Consider the following 24917-nt stretch of genomic DNA (forward strand, 5'->3'; position numbering starts at 1 on the left):
TCGGGCTCCCTGCTCAGCAGGGAGTCTGCTTCTCCCTCTGACCCTAACCCCTCTCATGTGCTCTCTCTCATTCTCTCTCTCTCTCAAATAAATAAAATCTCAAAAAAAAAAAAAAGGAAAGAAGTAACAGTTCAGGGGCGCCTGGGTGGCTCAGTTGGTTAAGTGTCTGCCTTCAGCTCAGGTCATGATCCCAGGGTCCTGGGATCGAGTCCCACATGGGGCTCCCTGCTCTGCGGGAAGCCTCCTTCTCCCTCTCCCACTCCCCCTGCTTGCGTTCCCTCTCTCTGTGTGCGTCTATCAAATAAATAAATAAATCTTTAAAAAAAAAAAAGTGAAATGGTTCTTGCAAATTACATTTTATTCGATCTTCTTGCTGAAGACAGGAGTAGTATGAAAAACAGGGAGCGTCAGAATGAGAAGGGGCTTTGGACAAGACTCAGTATGAGGACGCTGGGGCCACAGTCACGTGGGAACCAGCACGAGAGTTTCCTGCCACCTACTCCAATACTGTGCATCAAGCTGCCTCAGCCCGTCTCTTCGCCCCTTAGCCAACAACAACGATCTCAGCCTTGTCTGCTCTCCCACCTTTGCTTCGTGCAGCAAAGTTTAAACAGAAGGGATGTGAATCAACCTTTTCCTAAAGGTAACAGGAGCGAAAGTCAGCATCACCTTCTATTATGATTTAAAAGATGGAAATGGGTTGGGTTCTTTTCCCTTTTCTTCCCCCGTCCTACCCTGTACAGACCCAAGCTGCCATTTCAAAACAGCCATGAGCGTGGTGATTACACTGAATATCTTTCTCAGTTGCATTTAATTTCACAAATGTTTATGGAAATCCCAGGCATTCTTATGAGGGGTTGAGAGAGACGAGTTCACTAGGACTGCCTTTAAGGACACAGAGAAGATGGGCATTATGCTCCTGGTTGAGAATAATTTTCCTTAAGGATTAGGGTAGATCCTAAAAACAGTAAGAATTTAATTTGCAGAGCACAGGCTACACCCTGCCTTTGACCGCAAGCCTTCGCACGCATTCGCCTTGTTCTATATGAAAAGAGACTCCCCACAACCTGGATTGCCCAGAGCTTAGACAGAAGCCTCCCTGCTGATAAGCCTGGGTCTACAGAGTAAGAGACTATATGTGGATAAATACAGATCTCTTGCTTCTCTTGGAAATCACCCGAGTGAAGAGATATATGATCCCTTGGTCGTGTATTTTAGCTACCCCCAACATCAAATGAAAAACAGTTATTGGACTCAAATTCTAAGACAACAAGGTATTTCCCCTCCAAAGATTCATTAAGCCTTTTGCATCACTCACCAATAAGAATGGGCACTAAATAAGTATTTGTAGAATACGGCAAAAGAACCAGGAAGAACTAAGACTTACAGTCGGGAACACTGAATAAATGAGCTTAAAGTGAAATCGATCTCTTTTTTTTAAGATTTTTATTTATTTATTTGAGAGACCAGGAGTGGGGGGAGAGGCAGAGGGAGAGGGAGAAGCAGACACCCTGCGGAGCAGGGAGCCCGACTCAGGGCTCGATCCCAGGACCCCAGGATCACGACCTGAGCCAAAGGCAGACGCTTAACCGACTGAGCCACCCAGGTGCCCAGAGTGAAACCAATCTTATTTTAAGAAAGAAACAACCCCATCCTTAAACCATAACAAGAGACATCGTAAGGAAGAGATGGGCATGGACAGACAGGCTGAGTGGTGACGTACAAACCACGGCACAACATGGCAGCCCACGTCAGCTCCTGACCCTAATGAAGTTGACAGGCTCAAGTTCACATCTGGTTCTTTCTTCTCCTCATCATAGCCCCAATGCTTCCTAGCAAAACTGGGAGCCAGGAAGGTACCCATGCTCCAGGAGTTTGCAAGGATTTCTCTCCGCAAGGCCAAGATGGAATCAGGAAGTCAAAAATCATGTCAGGACCCCAATGGCTGAGTGTTCCCCAGCTCACCTTCCTCAGCATGTCATTCTGCTCTACACTGTTGATCTTGCCGGGGCTGATTTCTCCTTTCAGGGTGTATTCAAAGAACTTCCCACTGACGTTCACTAATAAGGTGCTGAAGGCCCTGTCTTCCTGAGTACAGCTGAGTGACTTGTCATGACCGCTGGTGGCAGGGGTGCCGTACCTCAGGATCACCCCAACGATGAGCCCTGAAACAGAGTGCGGGGGGGGGGGGGAACAAACCATCAGGCCTGCAGGACAGAAAGCACGGACATAATGACACGGTGGATTTGCAACAACTAAGAAACACAGAAGTAATCTTAGAGCCCAGGCATGAAGTGTGTATTTTAGGAGCAGCTGCATGGTCCTTCTAAAGGGTTAACCTCCTCCAGCACGAGTCCCTCATCCACCAGGAGGACGAGGTAGGACAGTACCTCTCCTGGTTATCATGGCACTGAGTATTTTTCCCAAGTGATCGTGTCTCGTTTCTCAGGCTTCTGGTGGAGGAAGATGGAATGATAAGAAGCAAAGTCGTTTCTGCCAAGGACAGCACAAAGCAGAACTGCTGAGCTTTGATCTGTACCAGCAACAGCCCTCAGGCCAGTCCTGTGGACATCTGCCAGCAAGGACCAGGCCACAGAATTTCTAGTTCCTAAAAATGCAACTTGCTTTTTGCCACACACCCGAGGAATGGGGGTGGGGGAGACAGAAAGAAAAGAAATGCTTTTGTTTAGATCATTGCAAGTACTGGGTATCATGCAGGAAGTAATTATATCCCTCAGGGAGCTAAACACCACAGTGCAAATGTGTATGATCATGGTTCCAAGACTACAGAGCTGTCTTCTTAGGGCTGTGGCTACGAGTCTTTAGGTCTCATTCCAGTCTTAGGTGGGGTTTCCCATTAGGGAAAAAAAAAAAAAAACTCAGCAAAACTATGGATAAGCATGTCATTCCACAGCGAAGGAGTGTTGCTCCCTTGGTCCTGGACAGAAGGCCCATATGCTACAGTAAAGGTGAGTGATATGTGAAGAAAACATAAATCGCCAAAAGACACTTTCTACAGTTCTGAGGAGGAAGATTTCTGACTTCTCTCTATAGTCAGTTCTTTGCTAGCGGTATTAAAAGACAGAATGCTAAAAATGTTCCCCATCTCATTTTGCCATTAATGGAGCAAGTTCCATGAGAAAAACAAAGTTCTACGTTTACTATATTCTGTGCATAATGTTCTATAATGTCTCTTATCACCAAGACATATGAGAACTCACAAGACATTGTTGAAGAACAATATGTGAAATCTAGAAAAATAGTTTTTTTAAAAGATTGTATTTATTTATTTATTTATTTATTTAACAGTGAGAGAGAGAGAGAGAGTACAAGCAGGGGGAGCGGCAGGCAGAGGGAGAGGGAGAAGCAGGCCTCCCCACTGAGCAGGGAGCCCGATGCAGGGCTCGCTCCCAAGATCCTGGGATCATGACCTGAGCCAAAGGCAGACACTTAACCGCCTGAGCCACCCAGGCACCCTTACAGTTCTTTTTTTCCCCCCAAGATTGTATTTATTTATTTGATATAGAGTGTGAGCACAAGCCTGGTGGGGGGGTGCAGAGGGAGAGGGAGAATCAGACTCCCCGCTGAACAGGGAGCCCATCAGGCTTGGTTCCAGGACCCCGGGATCATGGTCGGCTCAGGTCATGATCCTAGGGTCCTGGGATCGAGTCCCTCATCGGGCTCCCTGCTTGGCGGGGAACCTGCTTCTCCCTCTCCCTCTGCCTGCCTCTCTGCCTACTTGTGCTCTCTACCTCTCTGTCAAATAAATAAATAAAATCTTTAAAAAAAAAAAAGAAAAATACAGTTCTATAAGCCAAACTTTGTGTCTGTACTGCATTATTATTATTATTATTATTATTATTATTAAAGATCTGTATTAACAGATACTTGCAGCTGGTTGATCTTTATCAAAAAATAAATTGTAAAAGTTCATTACAAATTAAAAACGAGGTTCTTAATAATCTCAAGCAGATATAAAACAGTTTTAAAACCTTTAAAGGTTGGGGCACCTGGGTGGCTCAGTCGTTAAGCGTCTGCCTTTGGCTCAGGTCGTGATCTCAGGGTCCTGGGATCGAGCCCCACGTCGGGCTCCCTGCTCAGTGGGAGGCCTGCTTCTCCCTCTCCTGCTCCCCCTGCTTGTGTTCCCTCCCTCGCTGTCTCTCTCTGTGTCAAATAAATAAATAAAATCTTTAAAATAAATAAATAAATAAATAAATAAATAAATAAATAAATAAATAAAACCTTTAAAGGTGTAGAAGAAAAACACGTTGATCGTTACCAAAAAAAAAAAAAAAAAGGATATCGTCTTTAGGGAAAAAATAAAAACCCCATAATGCAGATCGTTCGGGTCATCAGGTTACGGGGCAAGCACTTGAGGTCTTCAGCACCGATCTTTTGTCCAGATCTTACTTGCTGGCATTTCATATTCATTTCTTCTTGTTGGGTGACTAACCGGGATGATGTCAGAGATGGTAAGCTAGCACTTAGTCTCTCCCCACTCAGCCTCAGAACGGACATCCCAGCTGCGGCCTCTCGGCCATCTTGCAGGTCAGGGTTTCCTGGGTGTCTGTGCTGGTAACTGAAGTTGGGGAGGTCCCTACACTGAGGTGGCTGCTGACCGTGGGTCCCTTCTCCTTGATTTTCCTGCTTCTCTTCATGAGAATCGCAAGTTTCTAACCCTGATGGACAGTCTGTCTCCCTGGTCTACCTTGTTCTCCTGTACCCTGATTGTCAGTGCCCTTCTCCCTACACAGGAGGCTTGGAAGACTCTGGTCAACACTCATAGGGTCTCTGTATGGAGTAAGGTGTGCGCTGCTGGGCTTGGCATCCTCTTTCTTTCCCCACCGTTCTCTACAACATTTGCTGCCTCTGCACCCTTTCCTCTGTCAGGAACATCGAACCAGTTTCTCTAGCCTCTGCATTGGGAAGGTGCTTCCTGGGGTTTCTTCTTTATGGCAGTCTAGTGGACAAGTATATATCGCTTGGTGTCATTCCTGTGGATGAAACCAGATTTGTTTCTGACACTGAACCATTTTACTATTCTTTACACTTTTGTCACGATGACCTTCCTGTCCCTGCTGGTGGGTCACCACTCCCTCCACCCTGCCCACAGAGCCACGTTGGGTGGTGGCAGGGCTGAGGAGGGGTGGCAGGAGGCTGCTGGGCCTCAGCCCTGCTGCTCAGGGTCACAGTGCAGGGGATGGTGACCAGGGCTGGCTGTGGCAGCCGCAGCTCCTCCCTGGGCAGGATGGTGATGAGGTCGCCAGAGTGGGGTTCTGCTCAAGGTTCTCTGGGGTTGCTCTCTACTCCAGATGGAGCTCGTATTGGTTTTCATCATCATCATCATTATTATTATTATTATTATTATTATTATTATTTCTTCACTCCCTGGTCAGGCAATTATTTTTTCTTTTTTTTTTTTTAAGATTTTATTTATTTATTTGAGAGAGAGAGAATGAGAGAGAGCACATGAGAGGGGGGAGGGTCAGAGGGAGAAGCAGACTCCCTGCCGAGCAGAGAGCCCGATGCAGGACTCGATCCCGGGACTCCAGGATCATGACCTGAGCCGAAGGCAGTCGCTTAACCAACTGAGCCACGCAATTATTTTCTGATCAAGTTTTACATGACAAGAGATGATTCCATAGCCCTTCAACACTCATAATGCAGGATGACCTGCAGAGTCTGAAGGCTACCTGCCACACGATTTCACTTTAATGTTTCATCAGGAAATCAAAGTAAATCATTTACAGAAGACTATCCTCCTCCCAAATCAATAGCTGCTTCCCAGAACTCAGGGTTTCTTTGCGGTATTACCTCATTGTTACTGGAGATAACTAGACGGTAAATCATGCTACCACAGGGTCTTCACGATGACTACTACTCTAATGAAAGATGAGGCGTGATACTGTCATTTAGAATAGGAAATATATTTGATTTTTGTCCCAATTTCCAGATACAGAGCTCCTAAAACCCTTGGAATGGGGGAGTGCCAAGTGTCTTTTTGTATGCTAGTAAGATGACTGGTGGTTGGAGGCTCCTGCATTATCCTCAGGATGGGAGCTGGTTGCCAAGGGAATGAACTTCATGATTACAGAGTTGAAAAATTAAACCCCGCCCCAAAACTCCAGGTACAGGAGAGGGGCAAGAGGTAGAGTTAATCACTAATGGCCAATGAGTTAATTTAACCATGCCTAAGTAATGGAGTCTCCATAAAAATCCCCAAAGTATGGGGGCTCAGAGAGCTTCTGGGTTGGTGAACGTGTGGAGGTGTGGGGAGGGTAGTGCACCCAGAAAGGGCGCGGAAGCTCTACACTCCTTCCTTCATACTTTGCCCTATGTATCTCTTTCATCTGGCTGTTCCTGAATTATATCCTTTTATAATAAACCCGCAATAAAATAAGTAAACTATTTTCCTGAGTTCTTTGAACCATTCTACAAATGACCGAACCTGAGGAGGGCGTCATGGGAACCTCTGATGTGTAGCTGGTCGGCCAGAAGCGCAGGTGACCACCTGGGACTTGTGATTGATACCTGAAGTTGGGGGGGGGGGGTCTTGTGGGACTGAGCCCTTACCCTGTGGGAGCTGATGCCATCGGCAGGTAGTGTCAGAATTGAGTTGAATCACAGGACACCCAGTCACTACCCATTAGAGAGCTGGAGAACTGCTTGGCATGGGAAAATCCCCACACATCTGGTTACAGAAGTGTTGGGTGTGAGTACTGTATAAAGGGGAAACAGGAAATTTTTTCTTATAGGAGTTTTATATTTGCAGACAACTTCCTCAATTACAGGAAATGCCCTCGTATTCTCCTCTCTCCAGTAACCATCACCATCATACTAGAAGTGCTATTAACTGATGAATATTGTTTTTATATACTGATAAAACGTTTTCCTCCCTACCTGGGCCCAATGCACCCATTTTAAAGATGGGAGACAGTGAAGGTGATGCTGCTGCCCCCTTGTGGGAAAATGTGGCAACATAAAACACCACAGCAAAGACACAAGGTCAACACTGTCCTGATAGTTTTGACCAAAATGATACCAAACAACAGGATACACTGCTAACTCAAGGCAGATTTTGAGTTACTCCTCAAGCATCTTAGATTTATATTTATTATCACTGTAGTTCATGGCACAAAGAAACAGAGTCATCGCTATGATATTAAGTTCATGTTTACTGTCTTCCACTTCAAGAAAGAGTAAGATATTAGGGCTGTGGAGGTGCATTTTGGTAAGAAAAGGATAAAGGTGTACAAAAATCATGAACGGCATTATTTTCATCTGCTAGATCTGGAAGACATCCTCTGATGGGGAACTGTAAAAAGGTCCTAACTATAAGGAATTAAAACAAAACATTAAGTTTCTTTAAAAGCTCAAAAAAGTCAGTATCCATGCAAAAAAAATGATGGAGCTCAACAGAGGCATTGAAGATTTTACAGATCAACATCATAGCGTTCTGGATTACAAAGAGAAATAACCTATTATGTATGTGGGCCAGAAACGTAGCACATAAGATGTCAGCTGCTGAAGAAAAAGAATCACTGACTTCACACGTAGCTGACTAATATCAGAGAAGAATGCAGTTTCAAAATCTTACAGAAACCAAAGATGGATGAAATTCCGTTGACATCTGACAGGGCTTAAGATGGTGAACTCCAAAGATGCAAAAACTCAAGACTTTTTCAGGAAAAAAAAAATTTAAGACTGCTTCACCATGGAGGTACTAAAACAACTCACTTCGCAACTGATGGTGTACAACTGCCAACTTCTCTAATTTTTAAAAGGAAGACGAAACCTCTCCCCCCATATACAGTGGATATATATGCTCATCCAAAAACTGGTGGTATGAGGAAGGAATTTAATTATGGACAAAGTGTGGTTCAAAAACCCCACACGGCCGTTAAAGAAACTAGGCCCCATGAGTCAGGTGCCAGTTCCTGCATCTGTGACTGAAGCTGTTGGGAGGACAGTTGAACAAGTCGACACTCAGCTAGCTGTAATTCTAGACTGCCATCCACCTGCTGTAATATTTAGATGTCTCTATTGATAAGCCTTTGTTAAGGAGTTGGGGAATAGGTACATGGATGCACTGTTCTCTAAAGAGGTTTCACTTCCACTATATGAGCAACTGGGAGTAGAGGATCACCAGTTCCACCTGGCTACTACTGTGGGCTTGTTTACAGCACACAGGGGTTGTTCTGAGCTTGAAAGCTCCATCCGAAATTCTGAGAAAAGAAAGCACCCCGTTCCACACCCAGTTACACAGTGTGCGATGAAAGTGAATCTAATTTTGAAACATTTCCATTTGTAATCACTTCCTATTTCCTACTCTCAGCCCCAGGCAACTACTGATCTACTTCCTGTCTCTATAGATTTGCCTTTTCTGGGCATTCCATATAAATGGAGTCATAACATATGTAGTCTTTTGTGTCTGGCTTCTTTTGCTGAGTGTAATGTTTTCAAGGTTCATCTGTGTGGAAGGAAGGTATCAGTACTTCATTACTTTTGACTGCTGAATAGTATTCCACTGTATGAATATACCATATTTTGCTTATCCATTCACCAGTTGATGAGCATTTGGGTTGTGTCCACTTTTTTGCTATTATGAATAATGCTGCTCTGGATATTTGCATACAAGTCTCCATGGACATGTTTTCATTTCTCTAGGGCAGATGCCCAGGAGTGGAACTTCCGGGTCATATGGTAAATCTATGTTTACTATTTTAAAAAACTGCCAAAAGTTTTTTCTACTTGGGAAACTGTGTACCTTGAGATTCACCCAAGTAGTGAATTAACACTCCTTTTGACTGTTGACTGGTACTCCATTGTATGAATATACAAAAGTTTCTTTATCCATTCACCTGTTGAGGGATAGTTGGCTTGTTCCCAGCTGTTGGCTATCACAAGTTAAGCTGCTTTGAACATCCATGAACAGGGTTTTACATGAATGTGTTTTCATTTCTTGAGTAAACACCCAGAGTGGGGTTGCTCAGTCATAGGGCAAGTGTGTGTTTATTAGAATCTGCCAAGTCATTTCTCAGAGTTACTATGCCATTTTGTGCCAACCCCTTTCCCCCAAGCAGTGTATGAGAGTTCTAGTTGCTCCACATCCAGTAACTCTTGATAATACTCCAGGAAATCTGTGAATCACCAAACAGCCAGCCTGGGAGTAATGCTACCCTGATAGAGGATGACTTTGATGAAAGAAAGAAACGGAGTCCATAGCTCTTTAAGATAGAAGTTCTGTCTTGTTCTGACCAGTATATGAGACACTAAAATAGTGAAAATCAAGCCCATCAGGCAAGAGTTCACCCTCCCATCCAATGCCCCTCTTCTCCAGCAGCTGGCATTCCAGAGATTTGACTAAGACCAAGATGGAACACGTTTTTGTGATTCAAAACCACCATCAATTATAAGTAGCTTCCCCAAATCTGGAATGTCACAGTTGGGAATAAAAAGAAGAAATGATTTTAGGTCTTAGATATCTGCTTAACACCACCAGACATGGGAGAATTGTTATACTGTCCCATGAAGCTCTTGGGTGAGCCACCACAAAAACCTTCCCATCCTTGCTGTGCTGTACAGCACTTCTCCACACATGACCATATACCATATAGCCTTCTGACGATCTTTACAAAAGGAAGATCCTCACTCTAGGGTAGAATGAAAGACTGGAAAAGCCTTTCATTGAAAACTAGGACCAAGGAGGCAGACTTGGGCTCCATGACTGAACTTTCAACTAGAGGAGTCCAATATGGTACCCAAGTGTAGGTTGATTACACTTGCCTCATTCTAGGTGGGGCCTATGCTGGCTCAACACTTCCAGGGCTGGAGGGATTATTTCTGCCTAATCCAGGGTTACAGCCTCAGGAATCCCATTATTGCCACACCCTTAAACCACACTCTCCAAGCTCTGCCACTAATCAATGAGACATTTTGACCTGGTTCCTTTATCTCCCAATTGGTTCAAAGTTTTGGTAGGGAACAGAGAGTATCACTAATTCAACCCCTCGAACACCAACAGTATAGATGACCACCCATATTCTTAAGCACATTTTCTTCAAAATGCTTTTAAAATAAAATTCACAGATATGTTTGAGTGGAAGATAATGGGAAGCCAGCAAATTCCTGGATTAGGTCTAGGGACCTTTCAAATTATAGGATCGGTTTTCTGTTTTAGACCAGGTATATGATTTATTTGTTTCTGCTTCACACACTGCCATTTTCCAAAATCAAGGACAATACCACCTGTGGCTGTCATCACTCAACACATTTTAATTGCTGTTTTGTGTATTTCCCCTTCAATTACACACATTAATCAAATTCAAGTCAACTGCCAAAGGACTACAAAGGTTACCACAGTGGATTATCACCCACTTTCCTGACCTGTCTGCCACTCCTTAAAGGCCCAGCCAAGACTTTCAGATGATGAACACCAGCTACCCTTTGACACAAATTAATCAATCTTTCCTCTGAGCTTCTGTCTGGAATTCTCTCCGCACTCTGTCTTCCCTAATCATCCTCACAGGGTTAAGCCCTACTTATCCTTTAGGTCACAATATAGTTATCACGTCTTCCAGGCAGGGAAGCCCTTCCTGATACCTCAGGACTGGACTGGATTCTCCACAATCAGGGCTGCCCTCGCAGAATTCCACATGAAAGATGCTCCGTGGAATTGTTCAGGGCACAACCTATACAACCGTATGTGGCTGCCCTGCTCACCATGCATCTCCAGAACACAGTCTCTTGTTATCAGAGCAACAACTGCACTGCACTGTGAAGGCCTTTTAACAGCCCCTCCCTCATCCCCAGGACTAATTCTCCCAAGGGCAATGCTCAGGGAGTACTCACCAGCCATTCCTGCATCTGACCCACCACAGCCACACAATAAATGACAGTAGACTATGGGGACATTAGCCAGTAGCCATCTGTTAACAAAGAATTACCTTATGTGAGTCATAGGAAAAGACACTTAGTTCTGAACCCCAAGAAAGCAACTACTTATTTTCAACCTCTTACCTGCCACAAAATGCAAGGGTACCCACATTTATTAGCCTTTAGAACTTGGCCCAAATTAATGAATACACTTCAAGCACTCTCATTGGTTAAAAACCTTCCAGTGGTTTTTATGAGGCATATTATAGAACCTACCCTCCTAGAGGCTCTGAAGTTCAGTAGCACTGCAAATAAAGGGATGCACTAATCGCAGTTATCTTAGAGAGCCACGAAACCAGAGCACACAACAGCACCTACCTTTGCTGCTCTTAGTGACCACAATTACTAAGGGATGGCTGAGCCTTAACCTGAAATGCGAAGCTACAGACACACCCGAGTGACAAGGTAGGGTTTTCATAACACATGGGGAAATCAATGAACAGAAACAGAACCGCACTCACCAAAGGTTTAATTGATGACGGTGTATTTTTGCAAATTAAAGAAAACAAAACCTATTTAAGAATTCACCTGAATTCAAAGACTAGCAACCAAAATAAATTATCTGCTATGGGCTGAACAGTGTTCTCTCAAACTTCCTATGTTGAAGCCCTAACCCCTCCGCCCCTCCACGTGACTGTAATTTGGAGATAAGGTCTTTGAGGAGGAAATAAAGGTTAAGTGAGGTCATAAGGCGGGCCCCTCATCCAATAGGACGGGTGGCCTTATAAGAAGAGGGAGAGACACCTGCTTCTTCTTCCCGCGCCCGCGTGCCCAGAGGAAAGGCCATGTGAGGACACAGCGAGAAGGTAGCTGTCTGTGAGCCCGGAAGAGAGGCCTCCCCGGAACGCAACTATGCTGGCATCCTGATCTTACACTTAACAGCCTTCAGAATTGTGAGAAATAAATTTCTCTTGTTTAAGCTACCCAGTCCGTGGTGTTTTGTTAATAGCAGCCCGAGCTGACTAATAACACTATTTCTGAGAAATTGCAGGGGGCTTCTCTAGAATAATAGCCTTGCAGCTAACTCACACCCGACCTCACAACTAGGAAACCTTTCTTTTACAGATGGAAAGTTAAGGTCCCACTGCTCTAACACAAGGTCCTTAACTGCTACTCCACAGATGGTTTTTGTCTGTCTTTCCTTTTCCCATATTACCACCACAATGACTCTTCTTAATCTTCCAAAGGAGACTTTCCCCAGATTGCCCTCCCAGCATGAACTCAGACTTTTGTAGAAAGTATTTTCGGGGCACCTGGGTGGCTCAGATGGTTGAGCATCTGTCTTCGGCTCAGGTCATGATCCCCAGGTCCTGGGATTGAGCCCCATATCGGGCTCCCTGCTCTGTGGGGAATCCGCTTCTCCCTCTCCCTCTGCTTCTCCCCCTGCTTGTGTGTGCACACACACTCTCTCTCTCTCTCTCTCAAATGAATAAATAAAATCTTTTAAAAAAGTATTTTCCTAGGGCACTAGCCAAGAAACTACCATACCTCTGTTCTCTGTGATCAGAACTGATGGAGCCAGACAAAAGGTTAATTTTCATTAATGCTTTTAAAACATCACCTACTCAGGAAGATACTGAAATGTGTGGTGTTGAGAAATTTAATCAGAGGCACACAATACATAATTTTTAGCTCAGATGATTGTTACAACAATTCTAAAAAAGGAGGAATTTAAAATGATGATGACCTATACTAGTAAGTTAACTATGGTAAGACTACAAAAAACTTTACTATGAAATATATCAGCTACCCAAAAATAGAACTACATATAGGGGATAAAGAGTAATATAATTGGGAAAGAATATACACGGGGCGGGGGGGGGGGGTCAAAGGTACCGGTAATTTTGTTTCTTAAGCTGGACAATAAATACAGAGGTGTTTATTCCACTTTTTAAGTTATCTACACTCTTTTGTATATTTAATATATTTCACAAGACTTTATCAGGCTAAGAATGGTCTACCAGACCTCTAGGTGGCTATCCCTCAGTTTGATCAACAGCGTCTTACCAAGAGAGCTAAGCACCCTTTATATTGTTCCCAATCAACACCTGAACTTGCCCTCACCCCACCCCCTGGAAACTGCTACCCTGAACTGGGTGTTTATTATGCCCCTAGAGTGTAATTGTGGATCTGTGTTATTTCATTTTCTAGGTCTTTGAATTATGTGTGATATGAATTATTCGGTGACTTGCTTTTTTCCACCCCCCAATGTGCTTATGAGAGTCATCCATGTTCACATGCGGCTCTGGGTGCATCACGTCTCACTGCTGTGTCGTGCTGGGGCACGTGGGTGTAGTTTCCTTCTGCTTTTCTGTACCACTTTCTGGATAATTGCTTCAGATCCATTTGTCTGGTTTGCTAATTCTCTCTTCAGCTCTTTATCCACTGAGTCTGTAATGTCAATGACTGGTTTTCACTTCTTGAAATTCTATTTGGTTCCTTTCCAAATATGCCGGACTTTTTGTTTGCTAACAGAATCTGAATGAAGAGGTGAATATGTTTATGACCCTCAGCTCTGCACTCTGGGACGACTGCTCACTTATTCCAATCGGCTTCACGGGATGGATAACAACACATTGTCATAAAAGGCCTAAGTGCCTCTTCCAAAGGGTACCGGCTAAATAAATTGTGGTCCCTTCATATAACGAAGTCTGTAGCCATTATACTAAAAAGAATGCAGCAAGGTGCAGAATGAGTTATATAGCACACTACCTTTCGCGTGGGAAATGAAAAAACAAAATCTACCTCAGGTTTTTAAATGCAGCAAAATTCCCTAAAAGGATATCCACACGAAGGTGTAACACTGGTATCTCTATGGAAGGGAACGGAGTTAGCCGGGGATCAGAGGAAAGACAGGATTTAATTTTCACTCTGGAGCCATTTGAATTTTCTACCGTGCACAATATATATATTTCCTGTTAGAAATCGAAACGATAGCTAACTACTGAAGTAAGCCAGGCCATTTCTGACCTCTCTGCTCTCGGCACGTGCTGTCCACACTGCCAGGTCTGTCTCCCAGTTCCCACCGTGCCCTCCCCTGTCTACCTGGCCATTTCCTATTCACCTGCAGGACTCATCCGAAACCGCACCAGCTTTGGCACAAATTAGCTGGTGCCCACCTAACTGTTATTGCATGTCTGTCCTCCCCATGATACCGCAAACTCCACTGAACCCAGCGTGATGTCTGGAACGTGGTCATCATTCAAGAAATGTTTGCTGAAAGAATGAAATCATGAAAACCGAAAACTATAGTTTGACAACAAATACCATTAATAGATTATACACAGTTCCCCAAACTGTGAACATAATGCCCCTTTCCCCCTGCACCATATGTTTAAGTTTTGGCAGGGAACAAAACAGCATCTGAAAAGATTACTTTCCTATTTTTGTTGCAATTTCTTGAGTCATGAAATTGGTGTCTGGGAAGTATCCAAAGTCAATAACCAGAGTCGACATTAACGACACATCAAGAAACACTTCACACCATATTCCCAGCAAAATCTTTTATGTGCTTATGAGAGCAGAATAAAATGTAACTATTCACTGGTTTAAGTTTGACCCGGCTCAAAACTATATCATATTTAACGGCCTACTTGATAAAATTATTTTAAAACAAAACACACGGTGGAGAAGCTATAATAGAAAAGCTGGGGGTGCCTGGCTGGTTCCGTCAGAGGAGCATGCGACTCTTGATCTCAGGGTCATGAGTTCAAGCCCCACGTTTGGTGTAGAGTTTACTTAAATAAATAAACTTAAAAAAAAAAAAAGAAAAGAAAAGACAATCTGTTGTTCATCCTTCTAAGAGCTCGTACTGAACAGGCGTATGCTGCATTCCAGGAGGAGAGAGCTTTGGGCTGGGTGCTAAGGAGGCATGGAGAACCTGCCCTCCTGAGCCCCCTACCAACACCACACCCACCCCCGCCAGCCTGGGAACACATAACTAATTATAAAGCCAGTCAAATTGTGACAAGCACCATAAAATAGAGGCAGAAACAGGTGACACAGTAGGGAACAGAATGAATCATTCTTTTAAGTGAAAAAGTAGTTGAGGAAAACTTCACAGAAAAGGTGACTTATATCCATGTAATACCATACCAAGACAATACCATAATAGTATTGTCTCGACTTTCCTATTTTGGTTGCAATTTCTTGAGTCATGAAATTGGTGTCTGGGAAGTATCCAAAGTCAATAACCAGAGTTTGAAATTTTCCATAATAAGCAATTTTTCAGTACAGAACTTAATCCACCCAACATGAAGATTTAAAGCAGGGATTCTGGCAACTGTAGGTCCAGCACGATCTTCCCATCCCCACTCCAGAAACTTACCTCCAAATCTCCCGAACTCCCCTAACTCTGCAGGTGCAAGAGGTAACTGTCACTCCTCCCTGTGAACATTGTTTCTCTCCCCATCCCTGTCCCCATCAAAGCCGCTTCCCTGTGAGTCAGCCCCATGTCAGTCGCCCACAGGCAGGCACCTAGTTCTGCACAGTGGCAACCATTCTTCTCACGTGGATTTTTTTTTTTTTTAATAGCCTCCTAGGCCTCCTCGCAGTCACCTCATGCTCCTCAGTGACCTACCTCAAAACCACCACAAGGTCGAGGAAAAGAAAAGGTAAAAATGCTCCTAAATATAGCCGGCTATCTTCTCAACGTCTTGCCACTATATTCCCTGCCACTTACTTTTTTCCATGTTTTTAAAAACAAAATGCCCACATCTTACCTAAACCAACAAAAAACAATGTTCAGCTCATCACTTGCCAAATACATATTGAGAACTGGCTCGATGTATAAGACCATGTCAAGTGCTAAAAGGAATATACCAGAAATAGCGCACAATGATTCCTGTCCTCTGAGAGCCCATAATCCAGTTGAAGGCGAGTTGTGCAAACAAAAACGCATCGTGTAGACAATCCATCAACCATCCTTCTAGTTATAGTACAGTAGTGGACGTTCACGTTCTCAGGGGAATCATCAGTCAAATATTGTGTGAGCCAGGAGGTTACCACACCATCTGGCTGGTTGCTGTTGACAGGCCAGTGTAACAAAGGAAAAGTCTGTTGCAAAATACACTGTGAAGAATAAGGCAGTGGAATATCGTGAATAAAAATATATAAATGAGGCAAAAGGGGAAGACAAGTAAAAGAAAACACCAAGGCTTTGAGCTGAGGTGGCTGGTAAGGTATGGACAGCATTTACAGGAAGTGAGAATGTCCAGTGGGAAAGCTGGGATTAAAAACGGAAGATGCTGGGGCGCCTGGGTGGTGCAGTGGGTTGAGTGTTTGACTCTTGGTTTCGACTTGGGTCATGATCTCAGGGTCATGGGATCGAGCCCTGCATCAGGCTCTGCACTCTGCACAGAGTCTGCTTGAGATTCTCTGCCTCTGGACCTCCCTCTGCTCTCATGCGTGTGTGCGTGCTCGCTCTCTCTCTCATAAATACATACATACATACATACATACATACAGTCTTAAAAAAAACCCAGAAGGTGCTAACTCTGTCATCACATACACTGATTTCAGAGTATGGCACATTCAGGGTGGAAATGGCCCAAATGATGAGGACACTTGCCTCCAAGGAAGAGAATGGGATAAATTTCTACCCAAGGACAAAAAGAGGCCTCTTTTTCACTTGTCTTTTCTTGGAACTTTTGCATTTTGTACCATGATATGTATTATCTTATCAAAAATTCATTTAAATAAGTTATGAGTTTCAGGACTGTATTATAGAAATTACAGTCAAGACTAAATATAAAGACCTGCAAGGCAGCTATGTAAAAATGGTATCTGAAGCCATGGACCAGGCAGTGAAAGAAACCTATCGGATCAAGGACTAGACTTTGGGCAACTCTGCACCTAGGCAAACAGAATGAAAGCAGGGACAGCTGGGTAGCCAGAAGACCCTCCTATGTATGTGCCAGGAAGAAACTCATCCAAAAATACTACCAAAAGCATCATGGGATGCGCCTGGAATGGGGGTGGGGGCAGACATGAGGGTCCCCAAGAATTAAAGGTAAGAGAATGAAGGTTTTCCTCAGACAGCCAGCAAAACTGCCGTATTTTAGATGTGACTGGCAAATTACGGGAGTAAGCTAGGAGATTAGCTGTTCGTGTGCCCCAAAAAGCCTGGGAATCCCCAAACTGCAAAGTGACCCAGTTGGAATGCACCTTAGATTCATTTGGGGAGAATCCAGTGCACGTGTGGTATCCAGTTTGGAAAAATAATGTGAAAAGAAGAAGAAAAGCAAATCTCCAAAGGTCAGATGGTAAGATGACCCGTGTGACCACTGGCTGACAGAATGGATACAGTGCCCGACCTAAATCAGTTAGGGGTGGGGGGAGGGACAAGGCTGTCCCTAGGAAGGAGACGGACCCATCAGTCTTTTCCAGTCTAGATAGAAGCATATCACAACCAATTGCTTCTGTCTTTACCAGGTCCTCTAAGTCACCTTCTGACAACAACTCGGGGTCTACACAGAGGAGTCTGCTGCTTGTCTACACGGAGAAAACAGTCTACTTTGTCTGAACTCTGCACTCTGGTTAGGTTCAGACTCTCTGAGCCTGATGAACTTGAGCTTGGCCCCAAGAGACAGAGTCACTCAGGCTGCTGACAGTTTCGGCTTTTGAGCGGGTGACATCACTGTCTAGAGTCTGGGCCAAGGTACATGCTACCTGTGTGGCCCCTTGCAGCCTGCCAGCCTTCTGGCAACATCTGTGCCACAGGCCTTAACGGCAAACTGCCAAAGCGTCTGTTTTCCCCACTCCGTCTCGCGGCTCCCTCCTACAGTGACAACTACGCTGTGTCCTCCATGGCTGTCTGTCGGGGGACCGGATCATACCAGTATGTCCTCCAAACGCAGTCACTTACCTCAGACAGGGACAAAAGTCATTGCTAAAAGCCAGCAGGAAAGAGCTTGGCGTGAGCACTCACAAAAATCTCACACGTGCCGACATCATCATCCTTCATCACTGCCTGTCCTGGTCGGACATACAGGAGACAGAGAAAGCCGGCTGTACTCTTCCTCTCCCTCGTTCTGTCCCCTCCCTCCGCCTCTGCGGCGCCCACCCCTCATGTCAGCCACTGGCCAGTCCAAGGCTGGCTAAATCTACATATCCAGAAATACAGAATATTCTTTTGCTTCTTTTAAACTTCCAGAAACAGCATCATGGGGCATGGGGAAACAGGTTCAGCTGCTGGAACCAAGACCAGAATACCAGGGGCTTACCTGAGACATGAGCCCATTTTTTCTCTCCCGTAAGAGTCAGAGCAGAAAGGTTCCTGGGATGAGACGGGGGGGCCCCCCTGTCCTCCTGCTCTACCGTCCCCGGGTGTGGCCCTCCCCATCAGGCCCACATTGCAGGGCAAGAGAATTGAGAAGGGGACAAGGAAAGGCTCTCCCCTTCCCTTTATGGGGAGCGCCTCTCAACTGTGCACACGCCTCCCACCCCACCCCACCCCACCCGCCAGGACCTGGCCGCACGGTTGCATCCCACTGCAAGAGAGGAGAGAAAAGAAAGTCTTCTTTCCAGGAAGCCATTTCTCCTTCTAAAAGCCCACTCCTATGGAAGAAATGGAAAGCAGATCCTGGGGGACAAGTGGCCGCCTCTGCCACGTTTACTGGGTGGATTGGGCTGCCTTTCCCTCCCCCCCCCACTCAATATTATGTTCAAAACCTAAGTGCATACATGTTCACTGCCGGTCAGTGGCATGTTGTGCTCCTTGTAAGGGCTTACAGGACTGATTTTCTTTACAATTTAGGATCTACAGTCTCAATGGGGTGGATGCATGCACCACATTTATTAAACTGCTCCCCTATCGTTAGACACCCGGGTCTTCTGAAGACACTCTACTTACAAAGTGTTTGGATCACATCCAGAGCAACGTTCAATCCGTTAAATGCTAAGCTATATGGATCAGTCTCAGGTACAGACTGGTTGTTTGGTAAAGCCTTTAAAGTCCCCTACAGCAAGCCAGCTAAAAGAGAAATTGATAATATTAAACTACATAGGAAGAGGAATGAAGTGTATGATCCTCCTTGACTCTGTGATTGTAATAAAGCATTACAGGCCGTGCTGGGTTTCCTGACAACCTGAAAGAAAGCCTTGGGTGCTGTTTGAGTCACATCATCTGATAGAAGGAAATAAACCAGTTGAGAGAAATAAATGTTTGCTGGATCCTCATTCTAAAACAAATCTGTCTCAAGGCTCAATTAGCTACAAAAAGAAGATAATGATGTCTTTAACAAACAGCTATATAGAAAATGTCCAAGGCATATTATGCAGCCATCAAAAGGAATGAGATCTTGCCATTGGCAATGACGTGGATGGAACTGGAGGGTATTATGTTGAGTGAAATAAGTCAAACAGAGAAAGACATGTATCATATGATCTCACTGATATGAGGAATTCTTAATCGCAGGAAACAAACTGAGTGTTGTTGGAGTGGGGGGGTGGGGTGGGAGGGATGGGGGGACTGGGTGATAGACACTGGGGAGTGTATGTGCTCTGGTAAGCGCTGTGAATTGTGCAAGACTGTTGAATCTCAGATCTGTACCTCTGAAACAAATAATGCAATATATGTTAAGAAAAAAAAAAAAGAAGAAGAAGGTAGCGGGAGGGGAAAAATGAAGTGGGGGAAATCGGAGGGGTAGACGAACCATGAGAGACAATGGACTCTGAAAAACAAACAGGGTTCTGGAGGGGAGGGGGGTGGGAGGATGGGTTAGCCTGGTGGTGGGTATTGAGGAGGGCACATTCTGCATGGAGCACTGGGTGTTATGCACAAACAATGAATCATGGAACACTTCATCTAAAACTAATGATGTAATGTATGGGGATTAACATAAGAATAAAAAAAATAAATTAAAAAAAAAAAAAAAGAAAATGTCCAAGACTTCTCCAGGAGGATGTTTTCCTTGGTTGACCCTTAACAAGTAGAGGACTTAACATTAAAATATTTTAGTTAGAGGGTCAGGTTAGCACCCAGGCTCATGTCGGTGTGGGATTCTTGCCTGGAAGGGGACACCCAGGAGGATGTGAGGAAAGGCTGATTTTCCCCAGAGCATTGTGGCTTCCCAGTGGTTCAGTATTTTTGGAGGCATTATTAGGGGATTTTCCTCTCTTCTGTAGTTAACTGAAGGTTCCAAACCATTTTGGAGAAGTGAAAAGATACTGGTTCTTTCTGTGGGGGTTTTTTTTATGGCTCTGAAATACCCCAATATAGTATCTCCTTTTCATTTTTACTCATATTTGGTAGTTGTTTTTTTTTCTCTAAACCACAGGTACGACACCACCCCAGTGTTGTTTGCTTCCTCCTACTACTCGAATTTGCCCCAAACAGCACAAGTATGTTTTAGTACATTAAAATAACTTCAAATCAATCCATGCAGAATAAGAAATACTTATTGAATATCCACTTTATTCTAAAGGTTTTACTTATAACATTGTCTCTTAATTTTCACCGTAACTTTATGAGGTAGGGGTTATTTTACAGTACTTAACAGTTGAGAAAACTAGATCTTTAAGAGTAAATAACCTGCCTGAGGTCACATAGCTGATCGGGTCACAGAAACTATAGGATTCGAACTCCTTTACTTTATTTATTTATTTTTTTTTAAGTTTTAGTTTTCATTTTTTTTTAAGATTTTATTTATTTGACAGAGGGAGAGAACAAGTAGGCAGAGAGGCAGGCAGAGGGAGAGGGAGAAGCAGACTCCCCGCCGAGCAGGGAGCCCGATGCGGGACTCGATCCCGGGACTCCAGGATCATGACCTGAGCCAAAGGCAGTCGCCCAACCAACTGAGCCACCCAGGCGCCCCGTGAACTCCTTTACTTTAATTCCAAAGCAAGAGTTCCTTCTGCTATTTCCTGATGCCTCCCAGATGACAAGTGAATTATAAGTAAGATTTTGCTCAGCTTTATAAATAATGTGTGTGCCTACTATAGTGAACCCCTAAACCTTCCCTCAAAACATGCGACCCTCTGTAATCTGGCCATAATGAATGCATCCCCCCCATTTTATTTCCTTTTTTTTTAAATTTTTTTTTTAAAGATTTTATTTATTTACTTGAGAGAGAGAGTGAGAGACAGAGAGAGCACGAGAGGGGAGCGGGAGAGGGAGAAGCAGACTCCCTGCTGATGCAGGTAGCCCGATGCAGGACTCGATCCCGGGACTCCAGGATCATGACCTGAGCCGAAGGCAGTCGCTTAACCAACTGAGCCACCCAGGCGCCCCCCCGATTTTATTTCCTAATATGCTCTACAAGGACCACGCCCCCCACCCCCGATCTGACCTGACAGGTTTCATCATTGCCTCCACACTTACAGACCACACACTTATTCAACAAATGAGTTTTTAGCTTTTACTATGTCCCAAGCACTGTTCTAATCTTTGGGGATATGTATCTGTGAACAAAACAAACAAATTCCTGCTCTCATGGAACTTCTTTACATTCTACTGAGGGGGGGGGGAGGCGGGGGAGAAACAAGAAATGAAATAAGTAAATTACATAAGAAAAGAACACGCTAAATGCTATGGCAGAAAAAGGGTTAAGAAGAATAGCGTGGGGTGGAAGGCTGAGATTTTAGAAAGAACTGACAGAAACTCTAGAACAGAAAAACATGATCTTAGAATCTTATTTCATTTTCAAGTTCAACAGTAGACTAGATTATTAGATACAGTAGAAGAGAGAACTGTAAAACTGGAAGATAAGTTTGGTAAAGGAGAGATTCATTCACCAAGCAAATTACTTTTTGCATCTAGTATATATTAGACATTGTAGATGCATTTACTTTACTTCTGTACTTTCACAAAATTCCTTTTCACTTGGATTAACCTCAATTTTCTAAAGCCAACCCAAGTTCCTTGTTCACATTGATATCTCATTTCTCTAATACCCTACATATTAAAATAATCAGTATTCATTTTCATCACAGACTAGCCCAGTTCTTAAATTATCCCATATCCCTAACTAGACTGTAAACTCCCTGAGAATTAGGTCTATAGATTTCTTTTATATCTATACCCATGTGGAATAGCATAGTAGCAGACATACAATAAACAGCTGAATGCCCCAACCACTGCTAATTAGCTAATAATTTCGCCTTGGGCGAAATTGCTTGAGCCCTCCTGGACCTCAACTTTCCCTCCTGGCAGCCAAGGTAAATGAGCTCTATCTGCAAAGCCAGAACTGACAGCTCTGCTTCAGTGAAGTTAAGTTGGTGAATTCCTGCCTCAGTTCGAATCTCTGCTTCTCAGTTACTAGTTTGATGACTGTGGACAAATTACCTCTCATACCTCAGTTTCTTCTCTTGTAAAGCAGGTGTGTTAATAAGAGTACTTGCCGTGTAATGTTGAGTTAATATTTGTGGAAATATAAGAGTCATGGCTTAGAATCCACTCACATCAAGGGGGAAAAAAACCAGCAGAAGCTCTGAAATAAATGTGGACAATAAAGAGCCAATGGGATCAAATGTCTAACAGTATTGAACACATGTAAAATGCCCTATCAGAATAGATAACTATAAATGCCTCCCACTATCTGCTTTCTTCTCATCCTCTAATCAATCCTACCTGTCATCAAAAAGTCAAGAACAAAATTCCTTAACATTATCTTTAAATTACTGTCACTACACCAGTCTAATTTTCTAAAGTTCAACTGAATATTATACTAAGTACATCAATGGACTAATGGTATTTGGGCGGATGATTCGGGCTTAACCACAGTACACATTATTTCCTGGTTCTCATTTTTGTCAAAGAATAAATTTCAAAGAGTCAAAAACAAGATTCTCATAAAAATAGTGAGCAGATGTCAAAGCTATTTACTGCTTAATTAGGAAACGAGCAGAACGGTAAAGCTGGTTCCAAGAAGGAAAGGAGAGACCAGTATATATGGCCAATGGAAGAAAACATGCTGAAAAAAGATTGCTAAGTTAGATTTTAAAATACTGATTTCTATGGTCTGAATGTTTGTGTCTCCCTACCCCAAATTAATATGTTGAAATCCTAATCCCCAAAGATGATGGCATAGGAAATGGGACTTTTGGAAGGTGCTTTAGTCATGAGGGTGGAACCCCTCATGAATTGGATTAATACTTTATAAAAGAGGTTCCAGAGACACCCTGAGCCCCTTCTTCCACATAAGGATATTACAACAATGACAACACCAAACCAACTTGACCAGTTTGGTATATTTATAGCTGAACAGCTTTTTCTCTATAATGGTTCGAGTGCGGTCACAATGTTGTTAATATTTATGATCGTTGATGTCGAAATAGGAGTCCAGTGATAGAAGATTTGGTTCTGGATTGAATCAAAATTTGTGAAGATGCCATCATCCTTGGTTAGTTGAGAATGACAAACGTCACGTAGAGTGTATTTTTTAGTCTTGAGAAATCTTTATATGTACATTAGTTTTTTTTTTTTTTCCTGGTAAAAAGCCCTCTAAGGTAGGCAGTGCACTTCTGAGCGTTATTTTGTGAATCAAGCTGCTGAAATCTAGAGTTAGTCAGTGGTCTGCTCAAGTACAGGTGTGTACTGTGGGGTTAAACAGTGACCCTGAACCAACCTCCAGACTCCTTAGCCAGTGAGCATACACGCGGACCTGGATGCACCACATACCCCGGGGCTAACTGGTAAAGCGAACCTGTCCGTGACCTTGGAGGACTCTGCCTTCCTAGAACATCTAGTAAAGAGGTTTGTTTTCAGAGCACCTAAGCTTATCACCAGTGGAAATAATCCGAGAAAGGGCTCCCTGTTGCCTGTATTACTCAGCCACTAGATGCTGAGAGTCCTGCAATGACTAAGGCAGGCTCCTGCTCAGTAAGACAAAAAGCTCTAGCCCAGAGCAGAGGCAGGTGCTCTGAAAGCATAGCGGGAGGAAGTAATTACCTTGCCCAAATCCGCTCTCAAACTCCCCACTGACTCACCCTGAGAAACACTTGAAATATAGAGCTCTAAGGACTCGAAGCCTATTGTGAAAGCACTACTTCTGGTTCAAAATATCCAGCAGCAGCAGCAAATTGGAGATCTAAATGATTTACACCCAAACAGGAAGGGATGACTCTGATATCCATAAGCAAATAATTCCCAAGTGACTTTCAAATGCTATTTGAGGCTATTTTGATCATTTCGTTTTTCAAAATTTATTTTTCCCTTTCTCTCTCTCTCTATTTTGTTTCTGATTCCAGTTCCTTGATGTTTTGGGAAGGGGAAAATCACCTTGTCCTAAAGTCAGTTGGCTTCCAGATAAAGCCAGAAACCTGATCAAAAGGATGAGGGCTGCCCAGGACAGAAACTAAACAAAAACCCTAGGCTTGGTTCTCATCCTGGACATCTGGTCACATGAGCTATGCAAAAACACAGTCACCAGAATAATCTAATTGCATTTTCCCACAGAAATAATGAAATAATTGGGAAGGGGGTGTCACATTCTTCAGCACTGCGAACAGGAGCTATGTATAAAATAAAAAGCAAAGTTGTAACTGCAGCCTATATTCCTGGAAAATGCTCAAATGGTTCTCCAAGTGCTATAAAATGGATACATATATTATTGATATGAATTATACAAGGGGTCAAATGACTACAAGTTCCATATAGTACCACAAAATCACTTTAATATTTCATTTAATTTCTATTATGTTTGGATAATAAAGTATTTTAATGTCATTAAGAAAAAATTAGCTGTTCAAGGAAATCTAAGCAGTCCTCTTAAACATCCTAATAAATACTGATATAGGGTCATCCCAAATTTTCATTCTCCTTAAAAATAAACTTTAAATATTATTCCAACTGGTTAAAGTAGAAACACAAATCCAGTTAAAACATCAATGAACACAGTGAGACAAAGGACAAAAGAAAAGCTGTAATCAAAAAAGTTATCTGAGGGAAACCATAGAAAATAAGCTTAAAGCTTTGTGCATTTTTCTGACAAGAGCAAAATGGAAAACACGAGAATAAACAGGAGTTTCCTATTCTAGCCTAA

General features: G+C 43.4%; 1 protein-coding gene across 2 annotated transcripts in view; it reads right to left on the reverse strand.

Annotated features, from left to right (window-relative positions):
• The window catches only part of SLC9A7 (solute carrier family 9 member A7), a 134849-nt gene that overhangs the window by 72461 nt on the left and 37471 nt on the right, over positions 1–24917 (reverse strand). For both annotated transcript variants that reach the window (XR_010406094.1, XM_045876668.3), the window contains exon 2: positions 1966–2165. Coding sequence is in view for 1 of the 2 variants with exons in the window: in XM_045876668.3 (XP_045732624.1) it covers positions 1966–2165 (200 nt within the window). In the remaining variant the exon portion in view is untranslated. The remainder of the gene's footprint in view (positions 1–1965; positions 2166–24917) is intronic.

The sequence above is a fragment of the Mirounga angustirostris genome, unplaced genomic scaffold (assembly GCF_029215605.1).
Source record: "Mirounga angustirostris isolate CCGP_5_RB_7025 unplaced genomic scaffold, mMirAng1.0.hap1 SCAF_11, whole genome shotgun sequence".
Classification (NCBI taxonomy): Eukaryota; Metazoa; Chordata; class Mammalia; order Carnivora; family Phocidae; genus Mirounga; species Mirounga angustirostris.